The 19,729-nt window shown below is 39.5% G+C and overlaps 2 protein-coding genes and 1 long non-coding RNA gene across 7 annotated transcripts in view; 1 reads left to right on the top strand and 2 right to left on the bottom strand.

Moving 5' to 3' along the window:
- On the top strand, nt 1-17,248 carry LOC137484598 (uncharacterized). The gene is made up of 2 exons (XR_011004932.1): nt 1-465; nt 2,790-17,248. It is a non-coding gene; the product is annotated as an uncharacterized lncRNA (long non-coding RNA).
- Nucleotides 1-19,729, bottom strand: part of SNX10 (sorting nexin 10) — a 211,480-nt gene that overhangs the window by 37,141 nt on the left and 154,610 nt on the right. The window lies entirely within an intron of this gene.
- Nucleotides 16,612-19,729, bottom strand: part of CBX3 (chromobox 3) — a 14,499-nt gene continuing 11,381 nt past the window's right edge. For all 5 annotated transcript variants that reach the window (XM_068208559.1, XM_068208550.1, XM_068208539.1 and 2 more), the window contains one exon: nt 16,612-19,697. In XM_068208559.1, coding sequence (XP_068064660.1) covers nt 19,571-19,697 — 127 coding nt within the window. In that variant the 3' untranslated portion in view covers nt 16,612-19,570. The remainder of the gene's footprint in view (nt 19,698-19,729) is intronic.

Genomic DNA, 19,729 nt, shown 5'->3' on the forward strand with positions numbered 1-19,729 from the left:
AAAATCATAATTAGCTATAGTTAAATTTAGCAAAAAGGGACTATGCAGGCAAGTGTTATTAATGGAATAAAGAACAATTATGACAGGGGATAGTTTTTTTCTTTTGGAGAAAGCCTGTTCAAACTTCCAAACTGCTTATTTGTAGGATTTCAATCCTTCATTCATTTTCCAGATTTTTTTTTTCTGTGCCACTTCATTGCTGTACTGAATAATCACCTTTTGTAAGGCTATGGTGTGCAGATATACTCCAGGAAAGAATGGAAAATGAAAGACGTTACTAAGATGACTGTGACAAGCAGCAGAATGAAGATCTGAATGATGCCCCTACAGAATTTTTCTTCCTTCCTATTTTTATAGGAAAGCTTGCATCAGGAGGACCAGATGCCAATCATCATAATATTCATATTTTCTGGTTCTGAAGTGGAAGATCGGTCCAAACCCTTCTTGATGGATTTCCTCACAAGGGTGGGCTTCTCTTTCCATAACCTAGTTTGGTCAATGTACACAGTTTTTGTTACCATGGACAAAATTTTCCTAATCTAAGTGACCTTTATGAAGTTTCTTATTTTGTATTCTTCTCTCCATTTATTCATGAATGATGAGGGCTGTATACTCCAACTGCTCCTCCTCCTTGCTTTTGCCAGCAAAACAGGCTCTCAGTTTGCCTTGATCTATATAAAACTATCTGGTGAAAGATTCAGAAGGACCAGGCGGTTACTGCTCAGAGCATCTACTACCAGACCTACTGAATGGAGACCGCTTTCAGCCCAACAGCAAACTTCAAGATTATTACAGCTGCTAAATAAATAAAAAGTATAACATCCTAGGGAAAAAAACAGGAAAGATGAAGGAGAAAAAGACAAAAGGACTGGAAAAAGGAGATTGATTTCCCAAGGAAAGGGATAGAAATCAGGGCAAGGGGGAGATTTAGAAAACTGGTGCTTCCAATTTAGTTCTGTTGACAGATGAAAATTTGCATCAAGAAAATTCCTGTGCATTTTCTGTGAAGTCCTCATGTTTTTTTTGTCCAGTTTTCTTCTACCAGTGGCATTGTGTCCTGACATGATGCCCAAGTGTTTCTCAGAGTGCAGCTGTACTGCTGGGATGGGTGATGGGGCCTGCTGCTGGCATTGGCTGAGACCTGCTGGTCTCAGGGGACTTATTTCCCTACGCCAAGAACTTGTCTCTGAGTGCTATGATAAACTAATTGAGCTTCAGGGAATTATCAAATCTATGTAAAGTATTTTTCCATGTTTCAACACAAAAATAAGAGGGAACTTTATTCCACAACAGCTCTTTCTTAAAATTTCTACAGAAAAAATATTTTATTCTGCTATCTTTCCATCAGTTTGATTTATTTCAGATTAAATCTGCCACAGATATGACCATCCATTTATTCATAAGGGCAAACTTAAGTGTGCATTCATCTAGATTGACATTTTGTTTTAGGTAAGGTGTGTATTTTTTGAAGCAAATCTCTGGTTGCCCTCCCTTCCTGCTCTTTGGTTCATTTTGTGGAGCAGCCCCAAAAGAGACAGTAAGAAATGTTCCACCTGAAACATAACAAAAAGCTGCATTCCAACCACAGATGGAGCCAGCCTGGAACAAATCTTCCAGAGCACACAGAGGGAGAAGGTTATGTCCTTCACATAAGCTGGTTGTACTGCAGAGCTTTTCCTGTTGGAATCCTGCTGCTTGCTAACATAGACCTAGCCTAAGTCACAGAGTGATTACAATGCTGGTTTTGTTACCCCATGTTTATAATCCCTCAATTATTTCATTAAAGTTGAATATATTTCTACATCCAGAGACTATTACAGGACTGGATCCTGACTGCTTGAACATATAACGAAAAAATCCAGGTTAAAAAAAGATTCTTAAATTTGCAAAATACACTTCAAACTAAATAATCAGAGTTAAAGAACAGAGAAATGTGGGATATTATGGGCACAAATTAAAACATTATTTTTAAGACTTCCCCATATTTTCCTTTTCATGGCTGAAGAAGAGGAAATCATGCAGCTGTAGGCTGCAGTGGGATTCTTAGGCATTACTCTTAGAAAGTATTAATAAAAAATGAGAGGAGTTATGTCAGTGACTGGAGTTCTGACAAATACTTCATAAAGATGCCTGGTGTTTTCATCTTTTCGAAGGTATAAGGACTGAGAAAAGAGCGAGATGAACAAAAGAAGGAACTCTGCAAATGTTTCCACTTACTGGTTTGTGTTGTCTGGTGGCAAACAACAATTTTCCCTCAACTATGGTGTCATGTTTGGCAAGGAGGGATTTCTTTGTAGCTTATTTGCAATAAAGCACAAAATCAACACTTTTCTAGTGTATTCCTACTAATTTGTATCTATGTTCCAAGTATGTATGGCAATAAGCAGATGAACATATTTAAATACTCCCACCTGCAAATAGATTGGGCAAACGTTCTCCTATCTAAAACTGCTGAAGGAATGAAACTCTTGGCTTTAACTTGTCCATTTAGGTGACCATGGCTAAGAGAGGACTTTTGGTTAGAACAAGCAAGTTGCCAGGACCCTGGACATTTTCATGCAATGAGTGCAGTAACTTTAGACTTGGTTTTGCAAGTGCTGTGCTCTCACATTCAGTAGTATCTGCTAAATTGCCATCTCAAAAGTGCCAAGTTTAGAAGCACAAAGTCTGCCCAAGCAAAATTGGGTCAGACTGTGGGAGGGAGAGGATTATTTGGATTTGCATGTAATATGAAAAAGGACTATTTATTTTGTTGCTTTTTTTTTTTTTTTACCGATAAGTAATTCCAGTTTTTCATATTATATCTGATCTGAAGACAAGGTTAAATGGAAGGCCTTGATGGTTTTAGTGTGAAGAAGAAGAAAATTATCAATTGACAAGAAAAGGATTATTAATGAAATTCCTTTGCCATCTTTTCAGCTTGAGCTGAAGCCAAGAGCCTTATTAAAAACTGAAAACCATCAGAAACAGCTATGGTTCGTTGCCATACACTTCTTTTTCCATCGTGTTGTCTAGTCAACCTGCTGGACTTGCACGATACTCTGCAAGAAAAAAATAAACAAGGATGAAAGAAATATGAATATTATTAAAGGAACTCCTCCTTTACATATTTGATAGAAGCAAAGTGATACAGAATTTCCTTTCCTTTTTCTCCCCTTAATTTGCTTCTTACAAGGTTTTTATTGTTCCCTCCCTTTCTTTCTAGGCAATTTTTCTACTGCTTAGTTTTGTTTCTCAAAGTCAGGTTAAATAAAATAGCATAGAGTCACTGTTTATTTGCATGAATATACCAGACTCACCAATTAAAATCAGCATCCAGGGCAAATTCTAAAGTAACAAAACATACAGCTCTAAAATTTGGCTTCATATTTATGACTATTTCAGAGAAGGTTATAGTAGTGTAAAGCAGTAGTTGACTGGAAGAGCCTTATACACTGTTTTTCAATCTGCAGTTTCTTATTGGTTGTGTGCTGGTTTCTTGCAGAATGTGAGACCAGAACAATCTTAAAGGGGACTCCAGATAAGTGTTTTTTTTCCATCTTTCCCATCTTCCCTTTCTATTTGTATTCCTTTCTACTGGAATGCAAGGCACGAAAGCAAAGCAGCTGGCTGCCCTATTTTCCCTGCTTATACAGTGTACTGAGATGTTTGTAGTCAAGACAGATACAAACATCTCCTTTAGACAATTCAGTTTGCCCAGGATTTAACTGGTCCTCTGAAAACACCTGTGCTCTGAGGGTCCAGAGCAGCAGCCAATGGCAAATCTGTACCTCAAGTGGGAGATGTCTGGGTCAGACTGGCTATAAAATGGTAGCTTTTTCTTTAAGTTTCCAGAGGCTTGGCTGTGAGCTGCCATTTGGTTAACACAGAAAATGGGCATGTCTTATGAAAGGCACCTTGCTTTCCCAGTGCTCTGAGATGCTGCCTCTGGATGGATCTCACCAGGCCAAGGAGCGATGGGAGCTTGCTTCCGTGGTTGACTCCTCCTGCCTTGGCTGCATAGTCTGGTTACATGCAGGGTTTGTGCTGGTGGAGGAGCCATTTAGGGTGGTAATTTTTTGCCAGAATAAATACACTGGTATAATTCCTAGTATTGACGTATTAAGTTGATTTAAAGCTGTTACCTCATTGTAACTTAGTCTCTTCCTCAGCCCAGGCATAAGCATATACCCTCCAAACTCTTCAACAGGGCTTCATTATTTTAGGCAAACCTGCATAGTTAGACTGAGACGACTCTCATGTGGTATAAGATTCCCATAGGCAACCTGTACCTCCAGCATTTAACATGTCAATGGCTGTCACTTCCATTCGTATCAAAACCTCATTGCTGCGAATAAATTTTACAAGTACATGTGGTTGAAATTTACTGAACCAACTGGTTTGTTCAGCAAAGGAGATGGGCAAAACTATAAATTGTTCAGAATCACCTCTTGTATTTTAGGATGTTTTGCTTAGTTCTTTTAATAGCAAGTCAGATGCATCAGATGCCTCCTGCTGCCTGGCACAGCCACATCAGACAGGTTTTGCCCTCCCTGTTTCCCAGATATTCTGTTCCGTTCAGAAGACTGTATCCATTGTCTTAAAGTTATTACAGTGAAAAAAAGCTGCTGTGTTTTTCGGACTCAGTCTGAAATGATCGTACAATAAGCAGTCACATCTGTGTAATGTTTGAGCTTACAATATGAATTACACTGCATGCACTAGTATATTTGCAACAGCTTCTTGATTGTCTGAGAAATTTCTGCAACGTCATTTACAGCCAAAGAAACCTGTTGTATGGTGTGAGTGGTGCTGTGAGTGCTTTGCAGTTGGCAGCTGGGCTTTGTGAGTAGCTCAGCATCACAAGCAGCTTCTGACTATTACCTCATAATGAATCCATGTGGAATATTATCTGTTCCATTTCCTTCATTTTGTACATTCACAGTGAAGGACTAGTGCACTTTGGATTGATCTGTGTAAGGTGGTTACTGGGAAACAATCTGAAGTGCAGAATTGAGAGCCCAGAAGCTGTGGTGCACCAGTTCCTAAGGAAGATGCTCTTATTTTCCATGATGGATGCTTCTGTTTGCTTTTAACATAGCTCACGTCTCATGGTCAGCTAAACCACACAAATGCTTACTTAATGCAAAAAAAAAAAAAAAAAAATTGTCCCCATGGAAAGCTGTTGCAGAACAGATACTCTGCAGTGGTTATTAGCTCTTTCCTGTGTAGACATGTCCTGTGATATAGATCATTGCTTTCTCTGCTCTTAATGTCCTCATGTGAGGTTTCTAAATTATATTACATACACAAAAAGAGCTAACACCAAGATCTATCTGAAATGTGTTACTTAATTAGACATGGCTTTAGGAATTTGATTGACTGTAGTTTCCACTTGCGGCTTGATTTCCTCTTTCTGACTCCAAATTTTGAAACATTTGGGTTTGATATTTAATTACCTTGTAAATTACCAATGTTGGATAATAATGTAATGTGGGAAGAGTGGTAAGAATTCCTTGGTTAAATTTTTACAAAACTCATTGGTCTGACCTTCAGATTTGTTGACATTGCAATACTCCTAGGGAGATTTGTAATGCCTCCTGTCTCATCTCAGTTTGGGATGTACGACTCTACTATGCACTTGCAGTAATTTCATGTAATTATTTCCATGTTGTACTGTGCTGTGTTCTCACTTCATTAGCACAGTTAAGCAAGAAACCAGAAGCATTTTTGCAATTATTTATTTCTTTTCCCAGAAAGTTTTTGTATAACTAAGCCAAACCAAAATGAAATAATAAAGAAGCGTTTTGCCAGTGTGAATGGAGAGCATGGTAGTTGGGCTTGCTGTTGCCTTTACAGCAATTATACTCTGATTACAGAAACATTGTGTAGTATCTGGGGAACAGGGAGAGCTGAGATTTCAAGGGGCTACATAAGCAACTCTTTTTTACCTGTAGCACTCACCTGCTTTTGCAGAGCATGTATTCATTCATATGTGCAATGACCAGGCCTTGATATACTGACCTCCACTCAGGCCAGCCTTAGCAACTACAATATTAATTTCTCACTAAGTACAGGAAAGAGGCATGCAAATTTCAAGTGAGACCCAGCCAAACTGTCTTAATAATGACATGTGGCTGGGTCAGACACAAAAAGATGAAGTTGGATCTGGTTTTGTGCTTATTCAAAACAGACACAAGCGGTGGGCTGTCTGTAGCTGTTCTAATTGAGCAGCTTCAGATGGCAAGGAATATGAAGGGTGATAAGCAAGAGAAGGAAGTTTGAACCTCAGTTTTGGTTCAAATGTTTGAACCTCATGTTTGAACCTCATTTCTCCACTTAGAGTATCTCCTAAGATTATAACTGTCTTTGAAATACTACTACTTCAATGCTGATGTCTTTAGGTACATACATCATTCTCTGCTAATTCAAGCTTTAGTATTGCCTTAAACTTTAATTTTGCTGTTTCAAAACACTATCAAATAGATTTACCTTTTTTTAAAAGTACAGCATTGCTTATTTTGAGAAAAGTTTATATTCATCATGGGAAAGAGTGAAGGATTAGGAATCAAGCCTGTGATGGCATTGGTGTTATAGGTTTCTTGCCACTGTGTAAAAAAAAAAATGCTCAATGTCTTTTGTTTTCACACAACACCCCCAGTATATACTCAATCATTCTATCTATATGGGTAAAGTGCTCTCATTTATTTTCACTGTTCTTCTTCAGGTGCTTTGCTACATCCTCAGCCATGCATTGGCAGGTCAGCTCTGTGAGTCTGGTTCAGCATTTACGTGTTGTAGGGTGTGAGTGGTGTTACTGCAAGGGAACAGGAATGTTTCAGTAGGTGCTTTATCAAGGGCTGTTTTAGCACTACAGCTTTCTTGGAAAGACAGTGATTCATCAATGCATGTCTTTTAACCAATTTGAAATATTCGCATTTTGCAAAGGCAGCACTTCCAACTGTTGAGACGTGTCCCAAATCTCTGTTTATCACCATTTGCTCTGGCTCTTCTGTTGCTCTTGCACATATGCACAGCAGGAAAACTGCACATCACTGTGTACAGCTGGTCTGCATTCCTCCATATCTGCTCTCTCCTGCCACTCCACACCTGTCCTGCATGAAGATAAACAAATTCTGCCTCTTGCCTAAATGTTCAATAAGGCCAATTGTAAGCTAATAAAGCAAATAGTAAGTCGTATATTTAGGACATCACACCACCACCAGTGTGACACTCAGCCATGAAATCACAAGCAGGAAGGCAATCATGACTCCCCCAAAATCAGCTTGAGAAGCTGTTCTTTTTCAGCAGAATTATTGGCAGTTGAAAATAGTCCTATACAATGGTAAGGGATTTAAAATTCAGCTCCATGTCATTTTACATATCTATTGAATTTAAGATTTGTCATTCATCCTAAAAATGCATTTACAAACTTCAGCATGAGTCTTGCATATCTGTCATGAGATAAAATCAAAATCTCATTTTTCAAGCCTTGACCCATACTTAAGCAGTTAATATTGAAGACTTACATTACTATCTTTATTCCCCTGGTTCACTTACTTCCCTCTAAACGATCACAACATCCTCTTAATGGAGGCACTAATCTTCATGACAGGAGCTCTGACTGCTGATCTACTGGCAGCAAATAGATCGGTCACTAGAAAGCAATAAGCGTAATTAGATTCCTGGATGAGATGTCAATATCTGGAACCATCTTGAGGGAAGTCACCATTCATCTCTGAAATTCTTTGGCCACTGCTTGCCATCCCATTCTTGGGACTAGCACATCCTGAGTGGACCTTCACAAGGAGATGGCCATACAGAAACAGCTGCTTTCATGGTCCCCCTTCTCCATATGTCATGTCACAGCGGCATAGAATCGTAGAATCACAGAATGGTTTGGTCTGGCAGGGACCTTAAGGATCACCTAATTCACCCCCCCTGCCACAGACAGGGACACTTTCCATTCGACCACGTTGCTCAAAGCCCCATCTTCCAACTCTTTGAAGTCATCCACCAGGATAAGGGCCAATATGGTGAAGAACAGATCAGTATTAGTGTCTGTCAGAAAGATGATGCACGGTATTTTGAACATGGCACCCAGAACGTTAGCAGCAAATTTAGTCTGGAGCACTGAACATGGAAAAGGGGGTACATTTTTAGTTTGACCCCAATCCTTAGTATTCTGGTAGGTCGTAAAACACATTGCATAGGGCAGGCAAAAGGTATTTCACTGCAGAACAGCACACAGGCTATAAATTCTTTGCAGTTATGTGGGGAAACCCAAACATCACCCCCCAGCAGCACCTTTCTGAATGGGGAGGAACAGACTGCAGCAATCTGCTGTTAAAACACAACAGCTTAGGGTCCCTTTAGCCATGAAGCTCGTGGAAGAGTCAACAGCAGGATGGCACAAGGATGACTGACTCCCTGCAAGACCACGCCGCCGTTCACACCATGCACAACCGGGTGTTTCCAGAGGTCCCCCGTGGCTCCCCATCATCTCCTCGTAGGTGCCCGCCCAGGCAGTGCGGCGCGGCCACTCCACCTGCTGGGCACTGACGCGGCTGGGTGCAGGCAACAACGTGACTCCCAGGCTGGAGTGCCATCTACTGAATCACCACCACTGCTACCCATGGCACTTGGGTGATTCAGCCACAGGAGCTGAAATAAAAGCAGCAACGCCTGAGATATTTAAATTATGTCTTATATCTAACCACATGTTTAAATGTGTAAACCTAGCAATTGTGTTCTCTGTTGCCCCTGAAAGGGTAAAATCATCTGTAAGTCAACAACCCATTCATAAAAAAAGATAGATTTAACTAGGTTCTTTTCTAAATTGAGGGGATAACATACGTTTTCTAAGCAGTGATGTGCAAAATACTGAGACATGCCACCTGTACATCTGTGAGAGTTTAGAGAAACAGTAGAATTTCAATGGGAATCACATGAATTCTGTTATTTATCTAAGAACTACCAGGTATTATTCCGTAAAAGCAAAAGTTTTAAGCACCTCCACCTGGGTCATTAATACAGTGGTTATTATCACTGTCAGGACACAAGCATTTCCAGGTGACTGGAAGTGTGCTGCTGCACACTGTTTCACCTGGCTTTTGTTCAAGAGAAATGTTGTGTCCCGTCCAGGCTTCTTGTGGTGCTTGGTGATTGAAGAAGTAAATTGGTTTTCAGTTCTTCACCTTCCCAATACATTTAGTACAAAGAGCATTTGGTGGTTCTGGGAAAACAAAAGTCTGCCTGCTTTTTGAATGGCAATTTAAAAGGTGGAGTAAAGAAATTCAAGCAGCCTTTGAATGGCAGACAGTGGAAGAATAAAATGCATTTAGCAGCCTTCTGTTGTCCAACTTGTGTGAACATATTGGCTCCTGTATAGTAGCCTCCATAACTATATTTGTCTTGATTGGTGACATTCTCTTGGCTTCTTTTGAAACAGATTGTCCACAAAAATGAGAGATATTTTTAGTTTGCTGACCACAGCATGTGCACACTAAAAAGAAATTGTTATTGCCTATGGAGCAGCAAAAGACAATACAAATCAGTATTGTAGTAGTATTATTGTTCTCTGCAGCTGAGAACTGCTTTTATGTGTTTCTCAGTATTTTCCTGTTTTATTTGTGCTTAACTGCAGTTATCTAGTTTAAACTAGCTTTTGGTTGTCATTAAAGGAAAAGAAAATCTGCCTTTCTAACATCATTTATGGAATACTTGAAAATTTGCAACTTAGTCTATTAGGGCCAACATCAGTGGGAATTATATTGAAAATCAAAATTTGTAATTCCTAATTTCTTAAGGAAGCAAATACTGTTTGTTCACCTTTGCATTCATCTCAGATGTATCTTTGTAGTATCTCTTGCCTTAAATTTCCTCATCCAGAGAGTTGCACTGACCAATTTCTTTGTCGAATTTTACACTGCAGTGGGAGAAATGAGGGAGTTGCCAAATATAAAATCCTGAATTCAGAAAAATACATTTACTAGAAAATCGTCCGTGCTGTGATTTGTCAAAATCAATAAATATTTAGTAACAACATCCAAGACTGCAGATTGATCAGCTGCAGTAGATGGAATGATAGAGAATAATCAGAAATGCAGCTCAGTAACAGACAGTGATGCTCCTGCAACAACTGCAGAATGTCTGTGACAACAATGTGAGATGATGTTTCTCCCTTGAATCTGATTTTACTACCTTCACAGGATATATGTTTTAGTACAACTGATGGAGTATGAAGTTTAAAGATTCAGCATATAGGGTTATTGCCTTCCTTGCCCTGGTGAAAAATGTCTCCTTTCTAGTTTTACAGGTGTATGTCTGTGTCTGTTTTTTTTTCAATTAATCAAATAAATGAAAATTAACTGGAAACCCAAACTGCAACTCTGTTCATATGATTAAAAATTAATTAATAAAACTATCATTTCTTTGTTACACAAAGAAGATTCCTTTATGTATCTATGATTTCAGCATTTCTGAAACATTAAGACATGCTTTTTTGCAGTGTTTTTTGGTTTCAGGTCAATAATTTCAAATTATGGTAAACAATCCACTGAACAAAAAGTTTTAAATTACAGTAGGGTCTGGTAGAATCATTAGACCTCACCCAATTTTCTGTAACAGCTCCTTCCCTGTGGCGATGTAGAACTGGTGTGCAACTCCATGTGCAAAACTGATTCAGTACCTGCAAAAATTATGGAGAAGGTCATGCCTTTTCCCTGAGAACCAAATCAGGATATAGTATGAATCAGTAACATGTCCTTTCATGGCTTCTCCTGTTTCCTGCTTTTAATGATGTTCCTCTTTTGCAATAGCATTCCTGCTGCAGTTCCATCCAGCTTGTGTCCCTCTGCCTTGGCTGCAGTGCTGGTGTGTTGAACTGGTGTCCTCAGCACACACCTTCAACTGGACTTACCAGTACTGCTGTAGTGTCAGGGTTTATTTGTACTAACCCAGCAGATGGGTATAGATACATATATATATATATATATATATATACACACACATAGAGATATAGATTTGTAGGTAGATAGAGATATATAGATAGATATAGATGTGTGAAGTCGTGTGAAGATACTTTTTCCCCAGTGATTTCTGAGAGGTGATTTTGCTCATTTTGTTCTAGGAGTGGGCAGAGACAGTAGCATTTTCTACTGTTTTGAATTTGAATAACGGTGTTGTACCTAAAAGAACAGTTTGTTCAAACAAGCACAAAAATGATCTAATTTCAGATAGGAGCCCAACTGGGGCTGTCTTCTGTAGCCTACAGCAACATCTCCAGCAACACACATAGTGACTCTCCCTTTTCCTCGCTTTTCTTCTGAAGACCACTCAAGAAATAAGCCTTATTGGGGGGGAGATCAAGAGACATTCTGCATTTCAAGGATGTGAACAACATTTCCAGAGTGATTTGTTATCCGTCTCTAATTATCAGCCTTCTATACAGTACTCTTAAGTGATACTTCGCTGAGGTTTTTTAAACTCTTGTTTTTCCTGAGTTTTGCAGGGAAAACCTGTTCAGTCCACAGAGCTTTAAACCAAATTGGGATCAAAATACTTAATTGATCAGTCAACAATATGGAATTAAGCAGAAATCAGTGAAGTGTTGCATTCAATCAGTAATGCAACAAATAAACCCTCAGACTAGACACATTAATGTTAATTAACACCAGCAATATAAACACTCCCTGCAACAAATGCAATAGATTTCTGAAATGCTACAAGCCTGCCTGACCACACATGCACATTGTTTTAATAGTTGTGAGCATCAATGCTGAAACAGATTCAGAAAAATAAAATCCTGTTTCCACTTGTAACCTTTTTGATTTGTATTCTTGAAAGTGTTTTTTGCAGCTGAAAAACCCTGGCATTTCATGCAAATAATGGTGTCATTTTTATTTAACTAATTGTGAGTTCAGGGTATAGAACAGAAGAAAATCTTAACTGTGAGGGTGGTGAGGCACTGGAATAGAATGCTCCAAGAAGCTGTGGATGCTCCATCCCTGGAAGCATTTAAGGCCAGGTTGGATGGAGCTCTGAGTAACTTGGTCTAGAGAAAGCAAGACAAATTTCCCTGTCTGCAGTGGGGGAACTGAGACTAGGTCATGTTTAAGGTTTCCAACCCAGGCATTCTATGATTCTATGAATAAAATAGAATAGTTATGCAGTGTTAGGCCCAGCATTATGCATGACAAACACTGATGTAGAAGTGAGGGGTCCATCCAGGACAGCATCTCTCTGCTTTGCACATCACAGGCCCATCCAGCACACAGGGGCAGAGATGGACACAGAAGAGGAAAGGTGGGCTCTAGAAGAATATAATAAGAAATAGTGACTTTCTTAAAAAAAGAGACTACTCCTGATTGAAATAATTTAGTCTAGAAATTATTGAGAAGAAAAAAAATTGCCACCATCTTCTTTTCATTATGATTTCTTAGAGCTGACGTATGCCTTTAAATGTGTGAAAAATTGTTCTCAGTTCTAGAATTTAAAATACCTTCAAGCTGAGAGTAAGGTAATTTGCTCATCTTCCATCCAAAGAGACATAATTCATCTTTGCTCTGGATGGGTGATGGTGCTCCACTTACAGTTGTGTAATACTACATTGCATTCAGTCTCCACATCCTATCTTGTGATACAGCACTGACAGAGTTTTTAATTCCCAGATAATTAAGAAAGAGGGTCAGCAGAGCTGCACCTCAGACTTATGGAGAGCCTTTTTAGGAGACTGATTAACATTGCCCCTTGGGAGTTCTGAGGGGCAAAGGGGTCCAGGAAGGCTGGTCATTCTTCAACAGGGAAATGTTAAAGGCAGAGGAGCAGGCTGTCCCCATATGCAAAAGATGAACCAGTGGGGAAAATCAGATAGCTTTGGCTAGAGCTCAGTCTGTGATATTAATGCCTTCTTTGCTGCAGTCTTCAATGGTAAGTCCAGTTGTTCTTGGAGTATATGGCCTCTTGAGCTGGAAGACAGGGACAGGTAGCAGAATGAAGCTCCCATAATCCAAGGGGAAATGGTCATCAACCTGCTACACCACTTAGACAAACACGAGTCTGTGGGGTCAGATGACATCCATCTAAGGGTACAGAGGAAGCTGATGAAAATGCTCAGCAAGCCACTATCCATCATTTAGCAGCAGCCAGCAGCCCCTGCTAACCAGGGAGGTCTGAGTTGACTGGAAGTCAGCAAATGTGACACCCATCTATATGAGGGGCTGGAAGGATTTGGGGAACTACAGGATCGTCAGTCTAACCTTGGTGCTGGGGAAGGTTAGTGAGCAGCTCATCTTGAGTGCCAGCATGTGCAGGATAACCAGGGGATTAGGCCCAGCTAGCATGGGTTGACCAACCTGATCACCTGTGAACTTGTGACCCACTTAGTGAAGAAGGAAAGGCTGTGGATTTTGTCATCTGCACTTCAGCAAAGTCTTTGACATGCGTCTCACAGCATTCTCCCAGAGAAAACAGCTGCTCTTGGCTTGGACAGGTTCACTGTTCACTGGGTAAAAAACTGGTTGGATGGCTAATCCCAGAGAGTGGTGATGAATGGTGCTACATCCAGTTGTTGTTAAGTCACAAGAGGTTCCAAAGGGCTCAGCACTGGAACCAGTCCTGTTCTATATCTTTAGTGATGATGCAGATGAGGGGATTGAGTGCATCCTCAGTCAGTTCATGGACAACACTAAGGTGAGCAGGAGTGTTGAACTGCAGGAGGGTAGGAAGGCTCTGCAGGGGAATCTGGACAGGCTGGATCGATGGGCCAAGGCCCACGGTCTGAGGTTCAACAAGGCAAAATGTTGGGTCCTACATTTATTTGGGTCACAACAATCCCATGCAGCACTACAGGCTAGGGCAGAGTGGCTGAAAAGTGGCCCATCAGAAAAGGACCTGGGGACAGCAGGTGAATGTGGGCCCAGCATGTGCCCAGGTGGTCAAGAAGGCCAGGCAGCCTGGCTTGAATCAAGGATAGTGTGGCCAGCAGGACTGGGGAAGTGATTGTCACTCTGTACTGAGCACTGGCGAGGCCACACCTCGAATCTTGTGTCCAGTTTTGGGCCCCTCATGACAGGAAACATATTGAGGGGCCTGAAGCGAGTCCAGAGACGGGCAACGGAGCTCGGGAAGGGTCTGGAGAGTGAGTGCTGTGTGGAATGTCTGAGGGTGCTGGGGTTGCTTAGCCTGGAGAAGAGGAGGTTCAGAGGGGTCTTGTCACTCTCTACAGCTGCCTGAAAGGAGCTTGTAGCTAGGTTGAGGTCAGTCTCTTTACCCAAACAAGCTACATGATATGAGGAAAGGGCCTCAAGTTGCACCAGAGGAGGTTTAGATTGAATATTAGGAAAGTTTTTTTTGCTGAAAGGCTTGTCAGTCATTGGAACAGGCTGCTCATGGGAAGTAGTAGATTCACCATCCCTATAGGTATTTAAAATATGTGTATATGTGACACTTAGGGACATGGTTTAGCAATGGACTTGGCAGTGCTGGGTTAATGTTTGGACTCAATGACCTTAAACACTCAATGACCTTTAACATTTGTTAAAGGTCTTTTCCAACTGAAATGATTCTTTGATTCTAAGTTTCTTTAGTATCCATTTTCTTTATAGAGACAGAACTTCCTGATTGTTGATCCTCCTTATAGAAACTCAAGCAACAAGGCCCAGTGCTTTTCAACAAAGATTCTGGAGCAAAACTACATACACATTTCAAATTGTAACTGTGCAGAGCAATGCACCTAGATAACATTTCTGGGAAGGAGAAATTGTATATAGAAGCCAATGATGCCTCCTCTGGTCTAAGTAAATCTGAGGGATTTACACATTCAATCAAGGGAAAAAAAAACCAAACTCTGCCATCCCATCCTCATAAGGGTGACCTTTTCACCAGATCAAAATATTTGGGCAGACACTGCAATGCATGCAAGTACTTGACCACTTACTTTATCTAGTAAGAAAATCCATCACAAAATGTTATTGCATTCTCAAACACCATGCCATCAACGCCAGCGTCTTAAGACAATATGAGCTTCCATCTGGCAGGTGCCATCTGGAGCCCTGGGAATCATATCCAATTCTCTCACCAAGTTAAAAAATGCTACAGCACTCTACAAGGAAGAAAAGCACCATTTCTACTTGCATCAGACTGGAACAATTGTAGGCTTTTTTTGGGGGCCAAGTGTTTCGATTTTGCTTGGCATAACTTATTACGTTTTCTAGCTTAAACCATCAATCATTTATTTGAAACCAGAGCCCAGACTGCTTTCATATGAGTTCCTGACAGGCATTTTGGGATGTGGAAGTTTTCTGTTTAAACTTCAAAAGGATGTGGTATTATCCAAACTGATGGCTGGGATTGTGCCAACAATAGGCAGCAGGTGTGAAGCACAAAGCCTTTGCAACTCTTTTCTGGTCCTGCTGAGATGAAGGTACTACCAAACACTTTTGGCTCCACTGCTGCATGCTCTCAAGTGTTGTCACAACTAAAGGTTAGGAGAATAGGAAAACACGGTCAGGTGGAAACTGCTTGTGAAAGTATACATCAGTCAGGTAAACCTCACAAGAGCTAGTCTGGATATTCACTCTGCAAAACAAAGCATAACTCCTTGAGCTGGTAGAGTCCATACCTTTATAAACCTAGAGGGAAAAACATGGTTGTTTGATCCTGTGACATTTTGTTCCAGGAACCACATAGCCCTGCTTCCATGGTATTGCACTTCAGCTTCTAAGGTGCAGTAGGTCTGTGCAGCAACTTTTCACTTCAGGAGAGGCACCTCAGAAAAAATTCTGGGGGCATCTGACTTGACTACTAGCCCAAGTTTAGAAGCCTCTGTCAGCAGAGTAGCCATGTCTTAATATAAGCAGCTAAATTCAGTTGAATAAAAGGTGGCATTTTGAGAAGACATATTAAACAGGAAGAGAGGGACACCAATGGCAAGGAAAATGCTGAGAATATTGGAGAAAGGTCTTAGAATAGGAAAGGAGTAGAACCTTTTATGTTGCAAGAGCCCAATTCAGGTAAGCAAGTAAGATAATCTGCAGTTAAAGGAAAAATGTAGTTCTAGTTACATTTCAAGCTATGATAACATATGTTGAGTCCTAAATGTACTATAATCTATTGCTAAGAAACTGTCACACAGTTTTAAGGAGAACTGCACAATAAATCTAGAAGAATTACCACAAAGCATGCAGAATTCATTTGTGTTGAACTGAGAAAAATCACTTGTTATGCTAATAGTTTTTTGCAGGTAACATACTTGTTTTATTCAATTTAACAGCAATTACTCTGATTAATTTGCAAGTAATACAATACTAATTAACAAAGTATGAGTTTTATCCTTTCCTAGCAAAGAAGTAGGAACCAGGCTATAAGACGATTGATATCGTAACTGATCATGATCTCAATTTTACATAATCTAGCACTACCTGGTTATGTTTAACCTGCGTATTTTCTTCAGCCAGAGTGAGAGGCATTGGAGCAAGAACAACTGGGTTTTTTGTGGTTTGTGTGTTTGTTTTTTTTTTTTCAAGACAGCACCATTAACATGGAGCAATCACAAAATGGCAGCCTGAAACCCATTTGGTTTGGTATAAGAAAGGAGACAATGACAAGAAACCTCCGCACAACTCAACTAACTACAGAAGATATCTCATTTATTGAATCAGTTAATTTTAAATTAATAACATTTCTTAACTTTTTGCCTATGTATGCAGCACATTCAGCATAACTTTACATAACTTGTAACTTTAAAGTGTTGCATTTCATTACTAGCAAAACTGTTTGACACAAAGTGAGGAGAAAAAAAAAGGAAACAAATACCAGTCAGCATATTTACCATCATAACATAAAAAAATCAGCAATCTAAAGAACTATCTAACAAGCTGCAAAGTTGTTTAAAACTGAATTCAGTGTATTTTTATTAAGTTAGAAGGAAGAACCAAATATAATGTAAAAAGCTCTATATCGTTACAAATCTATATTTTAAGGGTTACAAATTGAGGAGAACCAAACTCTCAACAAAAATCTTTGTCTACCACTAAAAATAACCAATAATTAAAAACAACTGTTTAACCTGTATTGCTTCAAATCAGCAACTTCACACAGACTTGATATCCACACTTGAAATGTGTTATTGAAACTGCAAAGTTTCAAGCAGTAAAATGCAACTTGTACAGTAACAGTTTTAAGACTCTTTACAAAGTACTCCATACTGAAGAAACTGGCAGAATACAAGCTGCTTTGAAATTCCTCTTTAGCCCATGTGTTTATCAAGCTACTGGATTTAAAAAAAAGGATTTCAGAAACCTGTATGCTAGGTGTATATACATTCCTATTACAGGCCTCCCAAAAACTAAGCCATGAACTCTGTAGAAGTCTTAAATGTGATAAAGTCAGGGTGATTTGTCTAAGGAATAGGCAAGAGAGGTTAGTTAAGTGCTGAAATTATCATTACCTGGTGCAAGGGAGCCCCATGTTAACAGGGATATCAAATTTTTCCTAGAGCCACAAGTAAGAGATTGAATTCCGCCCAAAACCAGTAATAAAAAATCTTTAGGAAAAAGTTCACATAGCAAGTTTAGCCATTGCTGTTTAACTGTAAGTAGGTGTTCTATGGTGGCAGGCTTCGTATCACAATATAAATGGCTTTTGAAACTATTGAAAGGACAAATAATTATAGTAATGATTTGGGCAACAGTATCAAAAGAACATGAAGCACAGACTGGATTCCTTCCTTCACTCTTCAGGCTATGCACACTATATGAGGGTTTCCAAGAATATCTTTTTTTAATCTTCTGAAAAAACATACCCAGGCAATCCCAACTGTCTCACCTTTGAGAAGGGCCACAAAGATATCAGAGGGTTGTAGCACCTCTCCTGTGAAGAAAGGCTGAGAAAGTTGGGATTGTTAAGCCTGGAGAAGAGAAGGCTCCAATGAGACTTAAAAGAACCTTCCAGGACCTAAAGGAGGCTTACATCAAGGCTGGAGAGGAATTAGAAAGCCATGTAGTGACAGGATGAGGGGAAATGGCTTCAAACCACGAGCAGGGTTAGGTTAGATATTATGGGAAGAAATGTTTTACTCTGAGGGTGGTGAGGCACTGGAACAGGTTAGCCAGAGATGTTGTTGACAACCCACCCCTGGAAGTGTTCAAGGCCAGGTTCATGGGGCTCTGAGCAACCTGGTCTAGTGAAAGGTATTCCTCCCTATGGCAGGCAGGTTGGAACTAGATGATCTTCATGGTCCCTTTCAACCCAAAACCATTCTATGAGTTCACCGACAGTGTACTACAGGATGATATTTTTTAGTCAAAACTTTAAATTAAGAATAATTCTGAAATAATCTTGGCCATTGACATATAAACACACCTTAAGGCAAACTATACTATGGTAGTCAAAACACAAAGATGGTGTTTAGATAAAAGCAAGTGAAAAGATGAATGGCAATTTTACTCTTCCTGAGTTCCCCACCCTTTACTTCTGCCATTCTGAAGGTATTATCCAAGCAGATGATTACAGGACTAATTTCAAAATTCAATCTGAAATAGAAAGAAAGTATTTTGCTCCAAGTATATGACTTAAGTATCTTCATTTGAATATTCCACTTTAAAAGCTGAGCTATGTAATTATTCTTGAGGTGATGGCCTGAAGAATAATTCTATCTGAACCAGCCCTAGAGTACACTATAGCCTCTTATTAAGAACTGAAAATAAAGCAAGGGCTAATACTATCAATACATGTCAAATATTTCCTAGTAAGCCTGCAGATGCTACTTGGCCTTGTGACCAACTGTTTACCTAAGTTGTGTACTTACAGGAGTACCCAAAGCACATTAATGTTACAGGCTCTTACTGACTAAAAAAAACCCGTGTCTCAGGCAGTATTCACAAAAACCCCCAACTAATAATCCAAGCCTGGTACTTGTCTGGTATTGTGGTAAGAGTAGCAGTGGGGTAGTAATAATAATCAACCTACCCCCCAAGAGAACAACTTACAGTTAAATATATTACAAACGGAGTTTAACATATCAAAAGTTGAGAAATACCCCGCTTCAAAAGAGTCACAGCCTATCAGTATAAAGGAAGAATATAAAACTATTTTATTGACCACTGCTCACCAGTATTTACAATAAAGTAAACAATATACAGTCTGATAACATTCAAATTACTACAAAGTTAGTTTTCACCTGGTCTTCTTAAGACCAAGTGATCCCAAATACTAAAAAGAATGACCTTACAGGTTTAAAGGGCTAGGTTTGGGTAAAGAAGATACATGCACATCAATAGTATAGAAGACTACAAAACATCTGTGAGTTTGTTTAGACATTCATTATGATTCTGTAATAACTAAGGAAGTTCATCAATGTTTTATAAAAGCTTTTACCTAATATGAAGGAAGTAGTAGTAGTATCAAATGCTCTCTTGTGGTAAATGAAACAAGTTGCAGAAAGCTTTTATTTACTTGATGTTGATGCAAAACATACTACTTCAAAAAAATATCAAATTTGAAACTTGTTAGAATGTATGCTTCTCACATTGCTAATAAATCAAATTTTGGGTTTTAATATTCTTATATATAAAAAAAGCAATGCAAACAATTATTGTGCTTCATCTTCTGGGCATGAATGCCAAGTTAGCCGTTCTTCATAAAAAGCGATTACGATCTGAGGACACTTCACATTAGCTTCTTTGGCCAGCACCAGATCTGCCTCATCAGAGTCTTTCCTGATGTAGAAGAGAGTAGGATTTAAGAAAAT

Source organism: Anomalospiza imberbis, chromosome 1, assembly GCF_031753505.1.
Source record: "Anomalospiza imberbis isolate Cuckoo-Finch-1a 21T00152 chromosome 1, ASM3175350v1, whole genome shotgun sequence".
Lineage (NCBI taxonomy): Eukaryota > Metazoa > Chordata > Aves > Passeriformes > Viduidae > Anomalospiza > Anomalospiza imberbis.